Source organism: Echinops telfairi, unplaced genomic scaffold (genome assembly GCF_000313985.2).
Source record: "Echinops telfairi isolate 266 unplaced genomic scaffold, ASM31398v2 ScPeMD7_7468;HRSCAF=8506_1, whole genome shotgun sequence".
Classification (NCBI taxonomy): domain Eukaryota; kingdom Metazoa; phylum Chordata; class Mammalia; order Afrosoricida; family Tenrecidae; genus Echinops; species Echinops telfairi.
This window is the reverse complement of record NW_022111370.1, coordinates 5,498,828-5,514,704: the sequence shown is the minus strand read 5'-3', so window position 1 is coordinate 5,514,704 and position 15,877 is coordinate 5,498,828. Positions and strand designations below refer to the sequence as shown.

Genomic DNA, 15,877 nt, shown 5'->3' with positions numbered 1-15,877 from the left:
TCAGAGCGTTTGGGATATATATATATATATCCCAATATATATATTCCCCTTGAATCAGAGCCAGCTTGAGGGCATCCTGCAACAGGTTTTAAAAAAAATTGAGCATATCCCAATATATATATTCCCCTTGAATCAGAGCGTTTGGGATATATATATATATATCCCAATATATATATTCCCCTTCAATCAGAGCCAGCTTGAGGGCATCCTGCAACAGGTTTTAAAAAAAATTGAGCATATGCCCTGATATATGTAAATTCTAAATAGGAATAGAAAAGATTATGTAAAAAAAAAAAAGGTATAGCTGAAATTGCTAATGGTTTTTCTTCCTCTAAGCCCTGACAACACCACTTGTGTGTCAGACTGAAGGTGCTAAGGATTTCATCGTGCTCTGACCCAAATTCAAAGCTCATGGAAGCAGCAGTCCAGAAATCAAATGACGCATGTGTTGGGTAAATCTGCTGCACGCAACTTCTTTAAAGTGTTAAAAAGTGACGTTGTCACTGTGAGGACTAAGGTGGGCCTGACTCAAACAAACCTTGGTATTTTCAATCACTTCATGTGCCTGTGGAAGGTAAACAACAAATAAGGAAGAATCAAGAACTGATGCCTTTGAATTCTGATGTTGGTAAAGAATATTGGAAGTACCATGGACTGCCAGAAGAACAAACAAATGTACCTTGGAAAAAGTACAGCCATGATGCTCCTTGAAATCAAGGGTGGTGAAGCTGTGTCTCCTATATTCTGGACATGTTGTCGGAAGAAATCATGTATTGGACAAGGACATCATGGTGGGTAAAGTAGAGTGGCAGTTAAAGGTCCTGAACAAGATGGACGGACACAGAGGCTGCAGCAATGGGCTCAGGCAGAGGAACAACTGGGAGGTACAGAGGGTTGCTATGAGTTGGAACCAACTTCATGGTATCTAACAACAACAATCCCTGACCAGGAGCCCTTGTGTGCAGTGGTTAAAGTGTTTGCCTGCTAACTGGAAGGTTGGTGGTTTGAATCTGCCAGGTGCTCCTCCAGGGAAAGATATGACAGTCTGCTCCCTAAAGATGACCACCAGCTCTGCTCTATCTGGTTCCACCCCCAACCTCTCCTCCCCTGCAAGGTGATTGCCTTTGTCCTGGACGCTCTTCCCTTGAGGTCTTTTAACTCCTCCTCTGAAACTAGCTCAGCCTTCGTGTTGCCTGACAAGCGAAGGTATGACTGGCCGGTGGTGTAAGGATCCTCTAGGCTTCCCAAAGGCAGTTCCCAGCTGGTGTGCTTTGATCATCTCTCCCTCTGTCAAGCTGGTCAGACTTCAGGTATTCAAATCATTGATTTGTTCTGACCGGGAACATATAATGGTGTCCCAAGCAAGCGTCTGGAGTTCCCCAGGTATTGCAACTGGTCAGCGTGGCTGGCTGCGACCTAACTGGTTGGAGGTTCATATCCAGAAGGATCTCAAAAGACAGGCTTGATGACCCCCACACAAAGCCATCAGCCACTGACACCCTGTGGACCACAGATCTACTGACACACAGGAGTGAGATTGTTGTGAGAGTCGCGACCACGTATCTTCTGTCCACAGCCCCAAGGCTGGCATACAGCAAGTGTGCACACAATAGGTGCTACTTAGTAATGGAAGGCTCTTGGGAGTTAGATATACCCACATGAAAAAGCGTCTGACCTGGACTCTGTTGCTTCACTTTGGTTGGTTGCATTTCTTCATCTGCAACATGTGACATTGGCTGCCCTCATCCCACAGAATTGCTGTGGAGATCTAATCATGTGTCTGTGTGAAATCATGTTCAAGTACAAAGAGTTTTCCGGAAGGGGCAGGAGAGTTCATCCTGAGAACAAGGTACAGTGGGGAGCCCCTGGGAGCCAATGTTTGAGAGTAAAGGAGTCTCTTGAAGCATGCCACCAGTTACGAATGAATTGTGGCCCCGTGGGAGCCATGGCTTGGGTCAGGAGCACGTTAGTCTCCAAAGTGGTATCCTTGACAATGAATAAGGCAGACCAAAGAAGGACTGATGCATTTGATGTAGAGTGCTGGAAAAAAGTATTCAGGAGCAAGCAAATCTCTGTTGGCAGAAGTACAGTCAGAATACTCCTTAAAGGTGAAGATGGAGAGACTTTGTCTCACTTTGAACATGCGATCTGGTGGACTGTCCTGGAGAAAGACATCATGCTTGATAAAGGAGAGGGACAGTCAAGAAGAGGAAGGCCCTCAACAAGATGGGTTGACACAATGGCTGCAAGTATGGGCTCCAACATGGGAGCAGCGTGGGGACGGTGCAGGTTCAGGCCGTGTTTGGATCCATTGGGACCCACATGAAGGCCCCGACACAACATACTTCGGGATATAATCCTATTTGAGAATATAATTTCCTTTATTGTGTTAATGAGACTATATTGAGACTATATCAGTGGGGTGGGGGGTCTCTTAAGGCAATCCCTTCTGAGATATAAAATAGTACAACTAGCAGAGAAACGATTGGGGGCAATAGATGTCAGGTGGAGATCTCTCAGGAATACCAAGATAAGCGGAGACAAGGGTTTTCCCTCCAAGTGGATAAAGAGAGCCTTCCCCTAGAGTTGGTACCCTGCATTCAGACGTCTATTTTCCTAAGCGGTGAGAAAATTCATTTCTGTTGGCCCCACCCCTGCCCCCCACTTATGGTACTTCAGTTCTAGCAGCACCAGGAGACGAAGACATCCTTAGAGGCCAGTCGGCAATGCAACACCTCTAGGTCTCAGCCCACCAGGGTCTCTTCAGGAATTGGGCTGACCCACTGGGTGGGTCTAGGCCATCCGGCCCTCTCCCTTATCCACCTCCAGTCTGCAAGTAGCACCAGGCCAACCTGGCCATTAACCTCCGATCTTTGAGGAAACCCTTGCAAGGCGTCTCACCGCTTCTCTGCGGCCCGTGGCATTCCTGCAGCGTCAGTCTGTTCTTGGCCACAGCCAGCTTCTCTCCCAGCTTTTTGGCTGTGCTCTTCAACTCGGAGTTCTCCTGGCGAGCCTCCCTGAGGTGCACATCCAGGTCCTAAACAGAAGGGAGGGAGGGTTCTCATTTCTCTAGGCAGGGTTTTGTGTGGAGACATCCTGGGACACAAATCATTCACTGCATCTCAAGGTAGACAAGTGGACAGGTAAGCCCTTGGTCCCTGGAATTCTGAGGCCCAGAGCTTATCAAGTCCCTGCCCATCCTCAGAATGGCCATGCAGCCCTGGGCAATACTTAATCTTTCTGTGGTTGGATTAAATGAGATGACGTGTTTAGTTTGGAAAACATGCTCAAAGAGTCTTAGGACACTTAGCAGCTATTATTTTTAGAGAAGGCGTGCCGTGGGCTAGCAGGGCTCAGATAACCAACTCAGACCATGGTCTGGTTCTCCACAGTATATAAATCCTAAGGGTTACAGGGCAGGCAAGATGTTATCCTGAGCAGGGACTTCAGAATTAGATTGCCCCTATCCAAATACTGATCTTGCTCCCTTACTAGCTGGGTACTCAGTAACTCCAAAGGAACTCCCTTCTATTGAGTGACTCTATAGGGCAGAGTAGAACTACCCTTGGGTTTCAATCTTTATGGAACTAGATACCGTCATCTTTCTCCCTTGGAGGGTTGATAGCCCAATGTGTAACCCAGTACACCACCAGGGCATCCCTCAGCTAGGAGGGTAGGACAAATGGTTAGCTGTCACGTACTTAGTCACAGAAGAAAAGCCTGTGATCTACTTCCCAAAACGCTGCCACTGAAAACAGTAGGGAGGACCGGTCCACTCTGACACCCTTGGGGTCGCCTTGAGCTGGAGTGGACTCCATAGCAACTGATGGCTGGTTGCTAGGCCCGTCCTTGTGTCTCCCAATGCCAGTCTTGTCTTCTCACCTGTAAATTCCAGGTGTCATGGTTCTTTGAGATAAGGAATGAGTTTGCCACATAGTTCCTGTCCTGAGCCCCAGGCGTGACTATGGGAAGGTATAGGATAGATGTTTGCTGTTTGAAGGCACCGAAGGTAGTGGTGTCCACCTTGGGGAGGGCCAAGAGCCTAGCCCAGCGCCTGGGTCACAGCAGAAGCTTGACAATAGGGGCTGTGCTTACAATGGAGGAGAAAGGAAGTAACGTGCTTTACCTGGATCCTCTCCTTCAGCTTCTGGGCATACTTTTTGAGGTCACTTATCTTGCGGCCCCTGTGTTCCAGGTCCCCCTCCAGCTTCCTGACCTGGGCCTGCAGGGCGGACTCCTGCACCTGGAAGTTCTTGCGGAGGTCTGTCTCCTTCTCCTGCCACTGCCACAGGGCCTCGCTCACCGACTGCTGCATCGCCTGCCGGATGGCCTCGTTCTCCCGCTCGTAGGTGGCCTGCAGCTCCTCGGCTTTACAGGCATAGTCCTTGCTCAGCTGCTGGTTCTCCATGCGCAGCCGCTCCACCTCCTGCAACACTTCATGCATCTCGGGGCCTTGCCCCTGGCCCGGTTTCCCCTGATTGTCCGGGCTCTCCCGGGGAAGCTGGCCCCACTGGGGTGCTTCCTGGCCGGTCAGGTGGCGGAGCCTCTTCTCGTAGTCGGCTTTGAGCTCCAGCATCTCCTTGCTCAGGGTCAGGACCCGCTCGGCATGCTCAGCTTCCACCCGAAGCTCCCTCTCTTTGGTCTCCAGCCTGCAGGAGGCCGACTCAGCCAGCGCCTCCTTGGTCAGCGTCTTCTGCTGCTCCAGGGCACTCTCCAGGCTCTGAATGTGCTGCAGCAGGGCCTCTTCCTCGGTGGCACGGCCCTGGTCCTGCAGGAGGCTGGCCTTGGTCTCTGCCACCGCATTCTGGAGCTCCTCCTGGTGGGCCTCTCGCATTGTCTCCAAGCTGGCCTCAGCCTCATCTTGGCGAGTGTTCAGGGAGTAGATCACCTGCAGGGAAATCAATAGAGTCCAGTCAGTATGCAGTGTGTGGGTGTTTGTGGGGGGCTGCCTCTCCAGGTAGGTGCCTTATAGGCTGGGAGCTGTTGCCGGTCCCCCCTGAAAGGAGGATTTATGTCAGTAATTTGGTCTGAATTGTTCCCAGAAGAAACCCATAAGGAAGCCAAGAAGTGCAACAGGATGAAGCAGACCCAGGGGTGTCCAGCGGGTAGCTTTGGATGAATTCCACTTGTGGTCTCTTGTGTCCACTGAGAATCTAGTGAGGGGTTTCTGTGTAGACAAGGGATATGACATAGTATGTTCTAGAGGACATGTTCTCAAAAGAATACTAGAAAATTATATCCAGCAACAATATAAAAGACCAAGTAGGCTCTATCCCAGGAAGCTCTGGTGGCACAGTGGGTTACATGTTGGACTGCTAACAGCAAGCAAGATCAGCAGTTCGAAACCACCAACTGCTCTGCAGGAGAAAGCAGCAGCTTTCGACTCCCATAAAGAATGACAGCCTCAGAAACCCACAGGGGCAGTTCTACCTCGCCCTACAGGGCTGGAAGCAACTCAATGGCAGTGATATTTTGGTTTGGGATCTATCCCAGGAATGCCAGGTTGATTTGACATCCCAAAATCAATTAAGGTAATATGCTACATCCATAGAATAAAGGACACATGCCACATAATTATATCAGTAGATGTAGAAAAGTAATTTGTCACTCAACATAATGTCCTCTGGATTTAACCACGTTGTGCTTCAGAGACTTATCGTTATTCTCTTTGGTTGCCGATTATGTCACTGTGTGTAAATGCCACATTTTGTCTATCCATCTCATCTGCCGATGGGCACTTAGATTGCTTCCATCTTTTTGCTAATATGAATAATGCTGTAACAGGGATTGTTCTATTTCTGGGAAAGCACCATATCATTTTCCATAGTGGTTATACCATTTTGAAATCCCACGAGCAGTGTCTAAGTGTCCCAATCTCCCCACAAACTCACGAACATTTCCCCCCATTTTTTATCAGGGTCATTTTCAGGGTTGAGAGGGCATTTCATTGTAGCTTTAATTTGCATTTCTCTTATGTGCACCTTAGGATAAGGTTCTGGTGGCATAAGAGGTTACATGCTGAGCTGCTCACTGCAAGGTTAGCAGTTTGGATCCACCAGCCACTCTGTGGGAGAAAGAAGAGGGCTCTGCTCCCTTAAAGATTTACAGACTCAGCTCTACTCTGTCCTATAGGATCACTATGAAGTGGAATACACTTGATGGCAGCAGGTAATATGCCCTTTAATTAAAAAAAACGTAACAAAGCTTGGAGGAAAAATCATTTCAATAAAAGAGAAATGTCCTCATCTTAATTGTTGTCTGTTTTGTGTTCCATTGTCTGGATGTATTGTAATTTATTTCTCTGTCTCCTACTGATAGCCAATTGAACTGCTTCTGCAGGAATATGATCCATCTGTTTATTTCACCGTTAAGAAGTAAAATTTATTTTCAATCCTTTTCCATTCTTGCTAGTAAATTTGAGGTCTGCCTTTTGTTTGTAATGAAATCCCAGAGCCTGGCCTTAGATGACTCGGGTCCTTATGGTTAATATGGGATCCCCAGAAAAAGATGAAAGAGCTATTTCCTCTCTCCTCTGAGAGATGCCATAAACCGAGTGGGGAGAACATTTGTAAGCATCAAATTTGTCTTCCTGAAGAACCTAGAAGGCTGTGTGGCTGCTCGTTATTGTGACTTCTGGGGACACTCCTGGAAGTACTCCACAGCGACATCTTGGCTTATTTTCACAGCTTCCCTTTGTTGGTGTTCTTCTTCCCTCGGTGTCGATGCTGCTCAGAGGAATTAAGTTTAGGACAGAGAGGGCTCTGGCATGTCTGCATGAGCATAACAAAAGAAAACCCGTCTTTCCAAAGAGGCATATGCACAGGTATCCATCTCACTGCTACCGAGTCAATTCTGACACACAGACCCTAGAGGGCCGAGAAGAACAGCCCCGTGCACTTCGACGCTGTCAAGCTTCCTCCTGAGGAGTGACGATGGTTTCTTGCTGTCGACTTTGCAGTTAGCAGCCCAATGTGTAACTCACTACGTCACCAGGGTGTAGGAGTAAGGTTTTCATTTTTATTTGTTTGTTGTTGTGGAAGGAGGAGGCACAATCTATCCATAACAGGCCCATAGCCACAGGCCCCAGCCCCCTTTCCTGCTTAGAGTGGTCACGTGACTCTGTTCTGGCCAGTAGGCTATTTTGAGAAGTGTCTTGATTTCTTCCAAGATGAGTCTTCTTTTCGTGAACCATGAAGTGGATGCCATGAGCAGAATAAGGAGGTAGGAGCAGCCGCCTGGGTTCCTAACAGTGGGAAGCCAAGCCAGCCGTGCACTGATTGCCTCTGGGCTCTATTCACGTGAGCGGGTGAAGAGATGGTACTGAAGTCACACCTGACCTCCTGGGGCTGCTGGGTTTCTGGGGTAGTTGACCCTGGTTCTTGCTTCACAGCACTGAAAGAATTCACGCAGCAGAAGCACTTTTGTAAATCCAAGTAAAAGGGAAGTTTCAGGTATTATAGCCTCAAAAGGTATGCACTATTTCTGGAGAGCGTGCAAGGCTGCATGGCTGGGGCCGTGGGAAAGTTTGTGACTGAAAATGGCTGTTTCAGGAGAGCACATGGAAGAATAAGAGAACTGGAGTGTAAAACCAAGCATGCAGAGCCAAGAGCAGGAAATCCCAAGAGAGTGAGGGGGCTGCCACTGGGCACGCAGGCACACACATGCCCACACGTGGGAGAAATCTCACCTTTCCCACCCCACTTGCAGAGCACACCCAAAAAGAGAGAGTGGCCTGCCAGAGGCCTGTTTTGAATCCCTGCTATCCCCACTGGCTGCGGAGAAGTGGTTGAGGGTACTGGCTGACCTTATTGGCTGAGTGGAGGCACTTCTGTGTGATGTCATGTGGTTGGTGCCTAGCATCGTGTGTGGACCCAGGTTTAGCTTCACCTGTGCCTAGGTAGCCTTAGTGTGCACACACCCAGTTTGGATTTTCCCATAGGTGTCTAATTAGTGTGCCTGATTTCTTTCCAACCTCTTCATTGTGGCATGGACAGTGAATTTTCGTTTAGTGTAGGCATTTGGGAGAGACAACACTCCACGCGCCCCCCCCCCCCCACTCCCCCCTGCTTTGTCCCTATCTAGCTACCTTTCAGAGCAAGATCAGTGGGAAGGAGCATCCAACTCCACGTCTGCCCAAGGATGATTCTCACAAGGCAGAGGTGAGAGGTGCCTCCACCCTCCAGCCTCCTTTATACTATTCTGCCTCAAGCAGTCCTTCCTAGGACACGCCACTTCTCAGCTGGGTTCTCTGATCCATTGCAATGGCCACACAGAACTCGGGCAGCCACCCCAAGCAATTTATCTTCCCCACAGTGAGTAACAAGCTTCTATCTTAAGGCACTTCTACTTGTGTTGTCAATCACACACAGACAAACCTAGCTCTACTCGGACTCTGAGCTTTATAAAATTGCTCAAGTAACATCACTGATCTGAGTACCAGTTTCCTTGCCTATAAAATAGAGGTAACTCAAGTTGACCTCGTGGGGTCACCATGCATCGGAACTGCCAAGAGGGTGGTGGGAAGGGCTTCTGACACATAGTAGATAACAATTAAATGATCCTTCCTTCTTGCTTCTCACCCCAACCACCCAAAAGGAAATGTTGCTTATTTGAAGAGAGAATCTCTTTTCTGCTCTCATCCTCGGGGCATATCCCTCTTTCTTCTGACCTTGGCAACCCTCTCTGTCACCTGCTTGCTTTTTTTACATTCACCATTTACTAAACTTAACCATCAAAGCAACTGGCACCACCTCCGGTATAGATCCAAACCCTCCGGAAGAGGCTGACTTCCAAGCCCATCAAGGAGGATGAATAATTCAGCATCCAGGAGAAATATTGAGCAAGGCAGGCAGTCTTCCCAAGGGCTTTAGAAATCCACTGCTAACGGCTTGGTTTCAGAGACATGTCATTTGGGGTCTGAGAGGTTTAACAAAGTCATGGTGAGTGGCTTACCAACATCAGGCAATAGGAGTCCGAAGGGAAATGACAAAGCAAAACAGGGAATCAACAGCACCAGAACCCCAAAGCATAACTTAACCCACTGGGCCAGGTAATTTATAAATATTTTGCCAGTGAATCTTCTGACAACTCTACAAAATGAATTATTTTTTTAAAACATTTTATTAGGGGCTCATACAACTCTTATTATTTTTCTCTATATATTACAGGCCAGGAAACTAACATTGGATGGGGTTAACTTAAAAGGTCAGGAGAATGGTGGTTCAGCGGCATAATTCCCACCTTTCATGATGAAGGCTTCTTAACAACCATCAATATGTAGAGAACACACCTTGTTGCTGAAAGTAAGGAGGACTTGAAGCCCTTGCTGATGAAGATCAAGAATTGCACCCTTCAGTATAGATTACAGCTCAATGTTAAGAAGACCAACATCCTCACATCTGGGTCAATAGGTAACATCATGGAAAATGGAGAAAAGATTGAAGTTGTCAAGGATTTTTTTCTTGTTTGGATCCACAATCAATGCTCATGGAAGCAACTGTCAAGAGATCAAAAGCCGTGGTCCCCAAAGTGATTGAACTACTCAATTATGTGATATGTAAATTATGTGCCAATAAAACTCTTGGGGGGAAAAAAAGTAAATCTGCTGCACAAGACCTGTCTGAAGTGTTGAAAAGCAAGGATGTTACTTTGAGGATTAAGGTGCACCACCAAGCCATGGTATTCTCCATCGCCTCATATGCATGTGAAAGTTGGACACTGAATAAGGAAGACTGAAGAGGAATGTATGCATTTGAATTGAGGTGCTGGAGAAGAATATGGAAAGTATCAACTGCTAAAATGACAAACGGGTCTGTCCTGGAAGAAGTAGGACTAGAATGCTCTTTACAGGCAAAGATGGTAAGACTTCATCTCACACACTTTGGACGTGTTGTCAGGAGAGACCAGTCCCTGGAGAAGGACATCCTGCTTGGTAAAGTGGTGGGGTAACAAAAAAGAGGAAGGCTCCCAAGGTGATGGATTGACACAGTGGCTGCCAAGATGGGGTCATGCATAGGAACAAGTGTGAGGATGGCCCAAGTCTGGGCATCATTTCATTGTGTTGTGCAAAAGATCTAAACGGACTCAATGGAACTTAACAACAACAACAAGGAAGTCTGAGGGACCCTAGAGGTGCAAGGGTCAAAGCACTCGGCTGCCTACTGTTTTGAACCCAGTAGTCGCTCTGCAGGAGAAAGGCGATCTAGAGATTTGCTTCTATAAGAATTGCAGTTTAGGAGCCCCAATGGGGCAGGTTAACTCTGTCACATAAGGTCTCAGTGAGTTGGGATTGACTCAATGGTACACAGCAACATGCAGGAGACCAGCTATCCCTTCCTGATCAAGGCACTTCACACAAAGAGGTCACCACTCATCTGTCAGCAAAGGTTTGCATGTTGCTATGAGGCTGGAAACTTTTCAGCAGTGCTTTCAGACTATGATAGACTAGGAAGAGAGGCCCGGCAATCTAATTCTGAAAAGCTAGCCCATGAGAAAACCCATGTGGATCATAACAGATCCCAACCCTCTAGGCACAAGATCACCACAATGCAGGGCTGATTCCATGGCAGTGAGCACCAACTTAAGACATATTGGAGATGTGGCATCATTCTGAAATGGGGGCCTCAGAGTGGGCCGGGCCTGGGCCCACATCCCAACTCCACCTCTCTACCTCTGTGACCTTGAACTTCTCTGAGTCACAGTGGGTCTGCTAATGACAGGAGAGCAGTATTTACATCACAGACTTGCTTGCAGGTCACATGACACAATGAACCTAGAGCCTTAGCACCAGTGTTAGCTAGCACACAATACACATTAAAGAAATAAATGTTGTGTTGTTGGTATTATTAGTAATATTAGTCAAAAATCATGGAGCCCAAAAAACGACGGAACTGGGCCTTGAATTCAAACCCCTTTGGTCCAAAGTTAAAAGATCTAAGAAAATGACCTGTGGAGAACCAAACTGGTTCTCCTTTATTTAAAAAAAAGCTTTCGCTATAGGCAATGGTGTTAGGCACTGGTAAATAGGAAATAAAACAAGCCCTTCTTTCAAAGGGTGGTTATAGGTCAAACAAACGCAAACTCTCTGCCATCAAGTCGATTCTGACTCCCAGTGACCCTACAGGACAGGGTAGAACTGCCCCTGTGGGTTTCAGAGACTGCAACTCTTTACTGGAATAGAAAGCCTTATCTTTCACCTGAGGTTATAAGCTAGTAAATGATCGATTAGTAAGTGGTTTGGCTTAACCTCTTGTCTTCTAGGAGCCCTGGGAGTGCTGTCAGGTAAGCGTAAGATTGCTAACCAGCCAACCACTGCTCTGAAGAAAGAGGAGGCTGTCTGCACCTGCCAAGATTTACCTCTTCAGAAACTGAAGAAGCTCACATGGGTTGAACCAACTCGATGGCAGTGGGTTCCATCCCTGTGCTTTTACCACCTGTTACAAAAAGAGCACACCGGGGGAGCCAGTGGTACCAGCAGGCTGGAATCCAGCCCACACCCTTCATTAGCCTCGCCCAGCCAACTGAGCTGAGAGCAGCTGCTGAGGATGAAAAGGATCACTCTCGTTACAGGACGCTGAGATTGTTCAGGGTTGCTTGTTACACAGAGCGACTGCAGGGAAGTCTGACCACTACACAAAAAGGAAGAGAGGAGTCAACCAGAAACAAACCAAACTCACTGCTATCAACTCAATGCTGACTCACAGCAACTCTATAGGACAGGGTAGAACTGCCCCTGTGAGTTTCCAAGACTGTGACGGTTTACAGGAGTAAAGCCTCGCCTTTCTCCCTCAGAGCTGATGGTTTAACTGGTGGCCTGTGGGTAGCAGCCCAACGAGCAACCACGATGCCACCAAAAACAAAAACTAAAGAACTCATTGTTGTCGAGTTGATGCCGATTCACATCGGCCCTGCAGGACAGGGTAGAACCGCCCGTGTGAATTTCTGAGACTGTAAATGTTCATGGAAGTAGAAAGCCCAGTGCTTCTCCCAAGGAGCAGCTGGTGGTTTTGAACTGTTTACCTTGTGAATTGCAGCCCAACACTTAACCACTATGCCACCGGGCTCCTTAGTTAATACACACAGTGGGTATTTAAAGTGCTCTGCTGGAGGCTTGAAAGGCCTCGAAAGGAGGGAAGGGCCACCTTGGTCTCTCTGCACCAACACCGGTGGGTCTCTCTTTTCTCTCCCACATCAGCATGAGTGGTCTCTCCTTCAGCACACAAAGGCTGGTATAACTTTCATCCTGAACCACACACCCCAATTTGGTCCCATGTCCCCACTTTCTCTGCACCCCTTTCTCGCAAACATGTTCATACCTGTTGTCATTGTGTTATCCCAGAACCTCGAATTAAGCTTTCTCTCCAAGTAAAACTGGCAGAATTCTCACCTCCCATTCAAGGGCGCCAAACTTGATTCCCAGGCAGTCACTACCCTTTGATCTGTGGAGGCTTACGTGTTGCTATGATGCTGAACAAGTTTAAGGGGGAACTCCCATACTAAGATGGACTAGGCAGAAGGGCCTGACAATCTACTTCCTTTTAAAGAGCAGTCCGTGAAAACCCAACGGATCACAATGGACCGGTCCACAACTGAGCACGGGATGGTGTGGGAGTGGGTTGCATTCCCCACCGTTGTGCAGGGTCACATTGCAGCTTCAAGGGTTTCTGAAGCTGTACATCTGTGGGGGTGGGGGGAGGTATCAAAAAGCCTCATCTTTTCCCTGAGGAGCCACTAATTGAGTCCAACTGCTGATACTGTGGTTAGCAGCCCGATTCGTAACTCACTGCACCACCAAGGTTCCCCTTTTGGGCAACGGTTCCAACAAAAGTCCCAAAGCAAACTCCAGTCTCCTGAACCCCATGGCCAATGGGATCCAATGTGCTGACTGACAAGTTTCAGGCCATGTGGAATCCAGAGGAATAGGGGTAGCCCGGCTTGAGCCACATGGACTACAAATTGAGGCAGGGCATCCTGTCAGGAATCCCAAGGATCCGGAAATTCTGTTTGCAGAACTACCATATGAACTGGCAATCCCAAGGGACGGAAAGCAGGAAGTGGGCACATTGTGTTGGCTCCCTCCAGTGTTGGTGGGGATATAGAATGGTACAGCATCTGTGCCATCCAAGGGTTATTCCGCGCTCCGCCAGGCTCTTATGGACATCTACAGACCTTCCTGTTCCAAATAAAGTCACATTCTTAATTGCAGGTGGCCATGGTGCAGCGATTACTTGGGCTGTGATCCGCATGGATGGCAGTTCAAACACCAGTAGCTCCGTGGGAGAAAGACTGGGCTTTCTACTCCTGTAAACAGGGACGGTCTCTGAAACCCACAGGAGGTCACTATGAGTCAGCATTGACTCCATGGCAGTGAGTTTGGAGTTTGGGCACATCTTTACAGGGGAGACATCATTCAGTAGATGGCCACTGAATTCCTTCTCTCTTAATAATGATTAGTAATATAATAAGAACAATGATAAATCATTGAAAGGCTCTTCTGGAGAAGATGGAGCCCATCAAACACGAGGTGCATTGAGGAAAATGGAAAATTAGCTAGGATGTTTCTTAGATGTTTCAGTTCCCAACTAGCACACGGTCCTGTGGACGTGGGGGATCACTGAGGATGGCATCACTAACCAAGACAAACAGCAGAGTCTCCCCAGCCCAGCAGGCAGCGGGCCACCTCCCCCTCAACCCACTCAACTCGGTGCTGACTCAGCAACATTCCAGAGAGAACTGCTGAGTAAGTCTGGGGGAGGAATCTCAGCACCCTAGCAGTCCAGGAACACCTCACTGTGTTAAGCTTTGCTTCACCTATATCGCTAATGGTCCAATTTTTTGTTTTTGACAAAGGGACGGTTAGTGCCAGCCCTGCGCCCAGCAAGTCTATCAGAGCCACTGTGCTCACTTCATGTCTCTGTGTCACATGTTGCTCTTTCTCACAGTATTTCCAACTTCTTCATAATAATCTTGGACACGTCAATCAGGTCTCAGCTTGATGATCTCATTTGGAGGCCCTAAAGAAATAAATAGCTTGCTGGAGTGGGGACACACACTCACTCCCTGTGAGACATTCCTACAGACAAGACACATGGAGCTAAGCTAGAGTCCTGGAGCCATGTGGAGACCCCTGCCAGCTCTGAGATGCTTACAACACCACTGGATCCACAAGACTTCCCACCCACTGGCCTGTGATCTTCCTGCAATCAGCATCATTGCATGTGTTTCATGAATCTGAAGAGGACTTTATATATTGGTATCAGACATATGGGCTAATATTGGACTTATGGAATTGATCTGGACTGGGCTGGGATGTTTTCTCAATATTCAATTGCTCTTGCAAATAAAGCTATTTTTTATACAAAAATTAAAAAAATAAAAACCTCAAAAAAAAAATCTTGGACACGTAATAGACAACCAAACCAAACCTACTACCATCAAGTCGATTCCAACTCATAGAGACCCTGTAGGGCAGAAGACCCTACGGGGTCCCTTAAGGTTTCTGAGACAGCAAATCTTTATGGGAGCAGATTGCCTCATCTTTCTCCCTTGGAATAGCTGGTGGGTTTGAACCGCTGACCTTGCTGTCAGAAATCCAATGCTTAACCCACTGGGGCACCAAATCCACCAAACTCACAGACATGGAGTCCATTCTGACTCACAGTGATGCTATAGGGCAGGCTAGAACTGACCCTGTGAGTTTCTGAGACGGAGTCATCTTTCTCCTGGTGGTTTTGAACTACTGACCATGAGGTTAGCAGCCCCACTTATAACCACTATGCGCCCAGGGCTCCTTAATATACTATTGCATTGTTTCCCAAAGTGGACATTACTTTCCCCTGGGTGACACTGACAGATCCCAGAGAGCTGCAAATGCAGATAGCTATGTTTTAGGTTTTTGAGGCACTTTTAAAAGTGTTTAAGTGCCAGGTGAGCACTGAACAATTTTTTTTTTCTGAAAAAGAGGAGGCAGGCCAGATAAGTTTGGCCTATGCTCTAGTCTACAGTATCATGTAAGCATAAATATTATATGCACTGGAGAAACTAAAAAATGCATGTGCCTGGCCTTATTGCAAAAATTGACTTATGGAGGGGTCTGAAACTAAACCCACCACATCTCCGAGTTTGGCTGCAGTTATTTTTGCATGACAAAATCACAAGGAACTTTCTTTTTCTAGAAACCTTGTTGTTTATTTTATTATTTCGCATTTTCTAACTTCCTGTCATGATCTATTACTTTGACCAATTCATAATGACCAATCAATGCAAACCAAATCCTCGGCTAGCGACCCTCTATGGAGTTTCTGAGGTTTTGTGGGAACAGACAGCCTCATCTTTCTTCCCCAGAGAGGACGGTGGGTGTGGGTGTGAACGTCTGACCTTCCCCTTAGCAGCCCAACACATCCCCAACAGTGTCACTAGGGCTCCTGAGTAATGACCAAACATCTGAAAGCCAAACTCACTGCCACCAATCAACCTGCCCCGAGGGGTTTCTGAGACAGTAACTCTTTACAGAAATAAAGGTTCAATGTTGTTATTTGTCTCCAAGGGAAAGTGGTTCCCAGCCATGCTAACTCGTGGGGTTTCTTTCTTAGATCCTTTGTCACTAGCGTTTACCTCCACCCATCCCCTTCGTCCAAAGCAAATCTAGAGCGGAAAAAGAAACCACTCTTCATTCTGCCTTTCATCTTGGCTCACTGCTCAGGGCTCCCTCTCTCATTTCATGGGCGCTGCTCCTGGGAGGATGCTGAACGTGCAAAACCCAGAGCACAGCAAGTGCTACGTTCAGTCACTCTGCAGATGACATTACCACCAGAATAAACGCAGCGGCAGCACATCCCTGTGGGGACGTGTGCTCACACACACTGCAAAACTCTCCCAG

General features: G+C 47.5%; 1 protein-coding gene across 1 annotated transcript in view; it reads right to left on the bottom strand.

Moving 5' to 3' along the window:
- FAM184B (family with sequence similarity 184 member B) overlaps positions 1–15,877 on the bottom strand; it is a 136,005-nt gene that overhangs the window by 49,249 nt on the left and 70,879 nt on the right. The window contains exons 4-5 of the mRNA XM_045284392.1: positions 4,127–4,888; positions 2,902–3,037 (exon numbers count right to left, since the gene is read on the bottom strand). Of these exons, the coding sequence (XP_045140327.1) occupies positions 2,902–3,037; positions 4,127–4,888 (898 nt within the window). The remainder of the gene's footprint in view (positions 1–2,901; positions 3,038–4,126; positions 4,889–15,877) is intronic.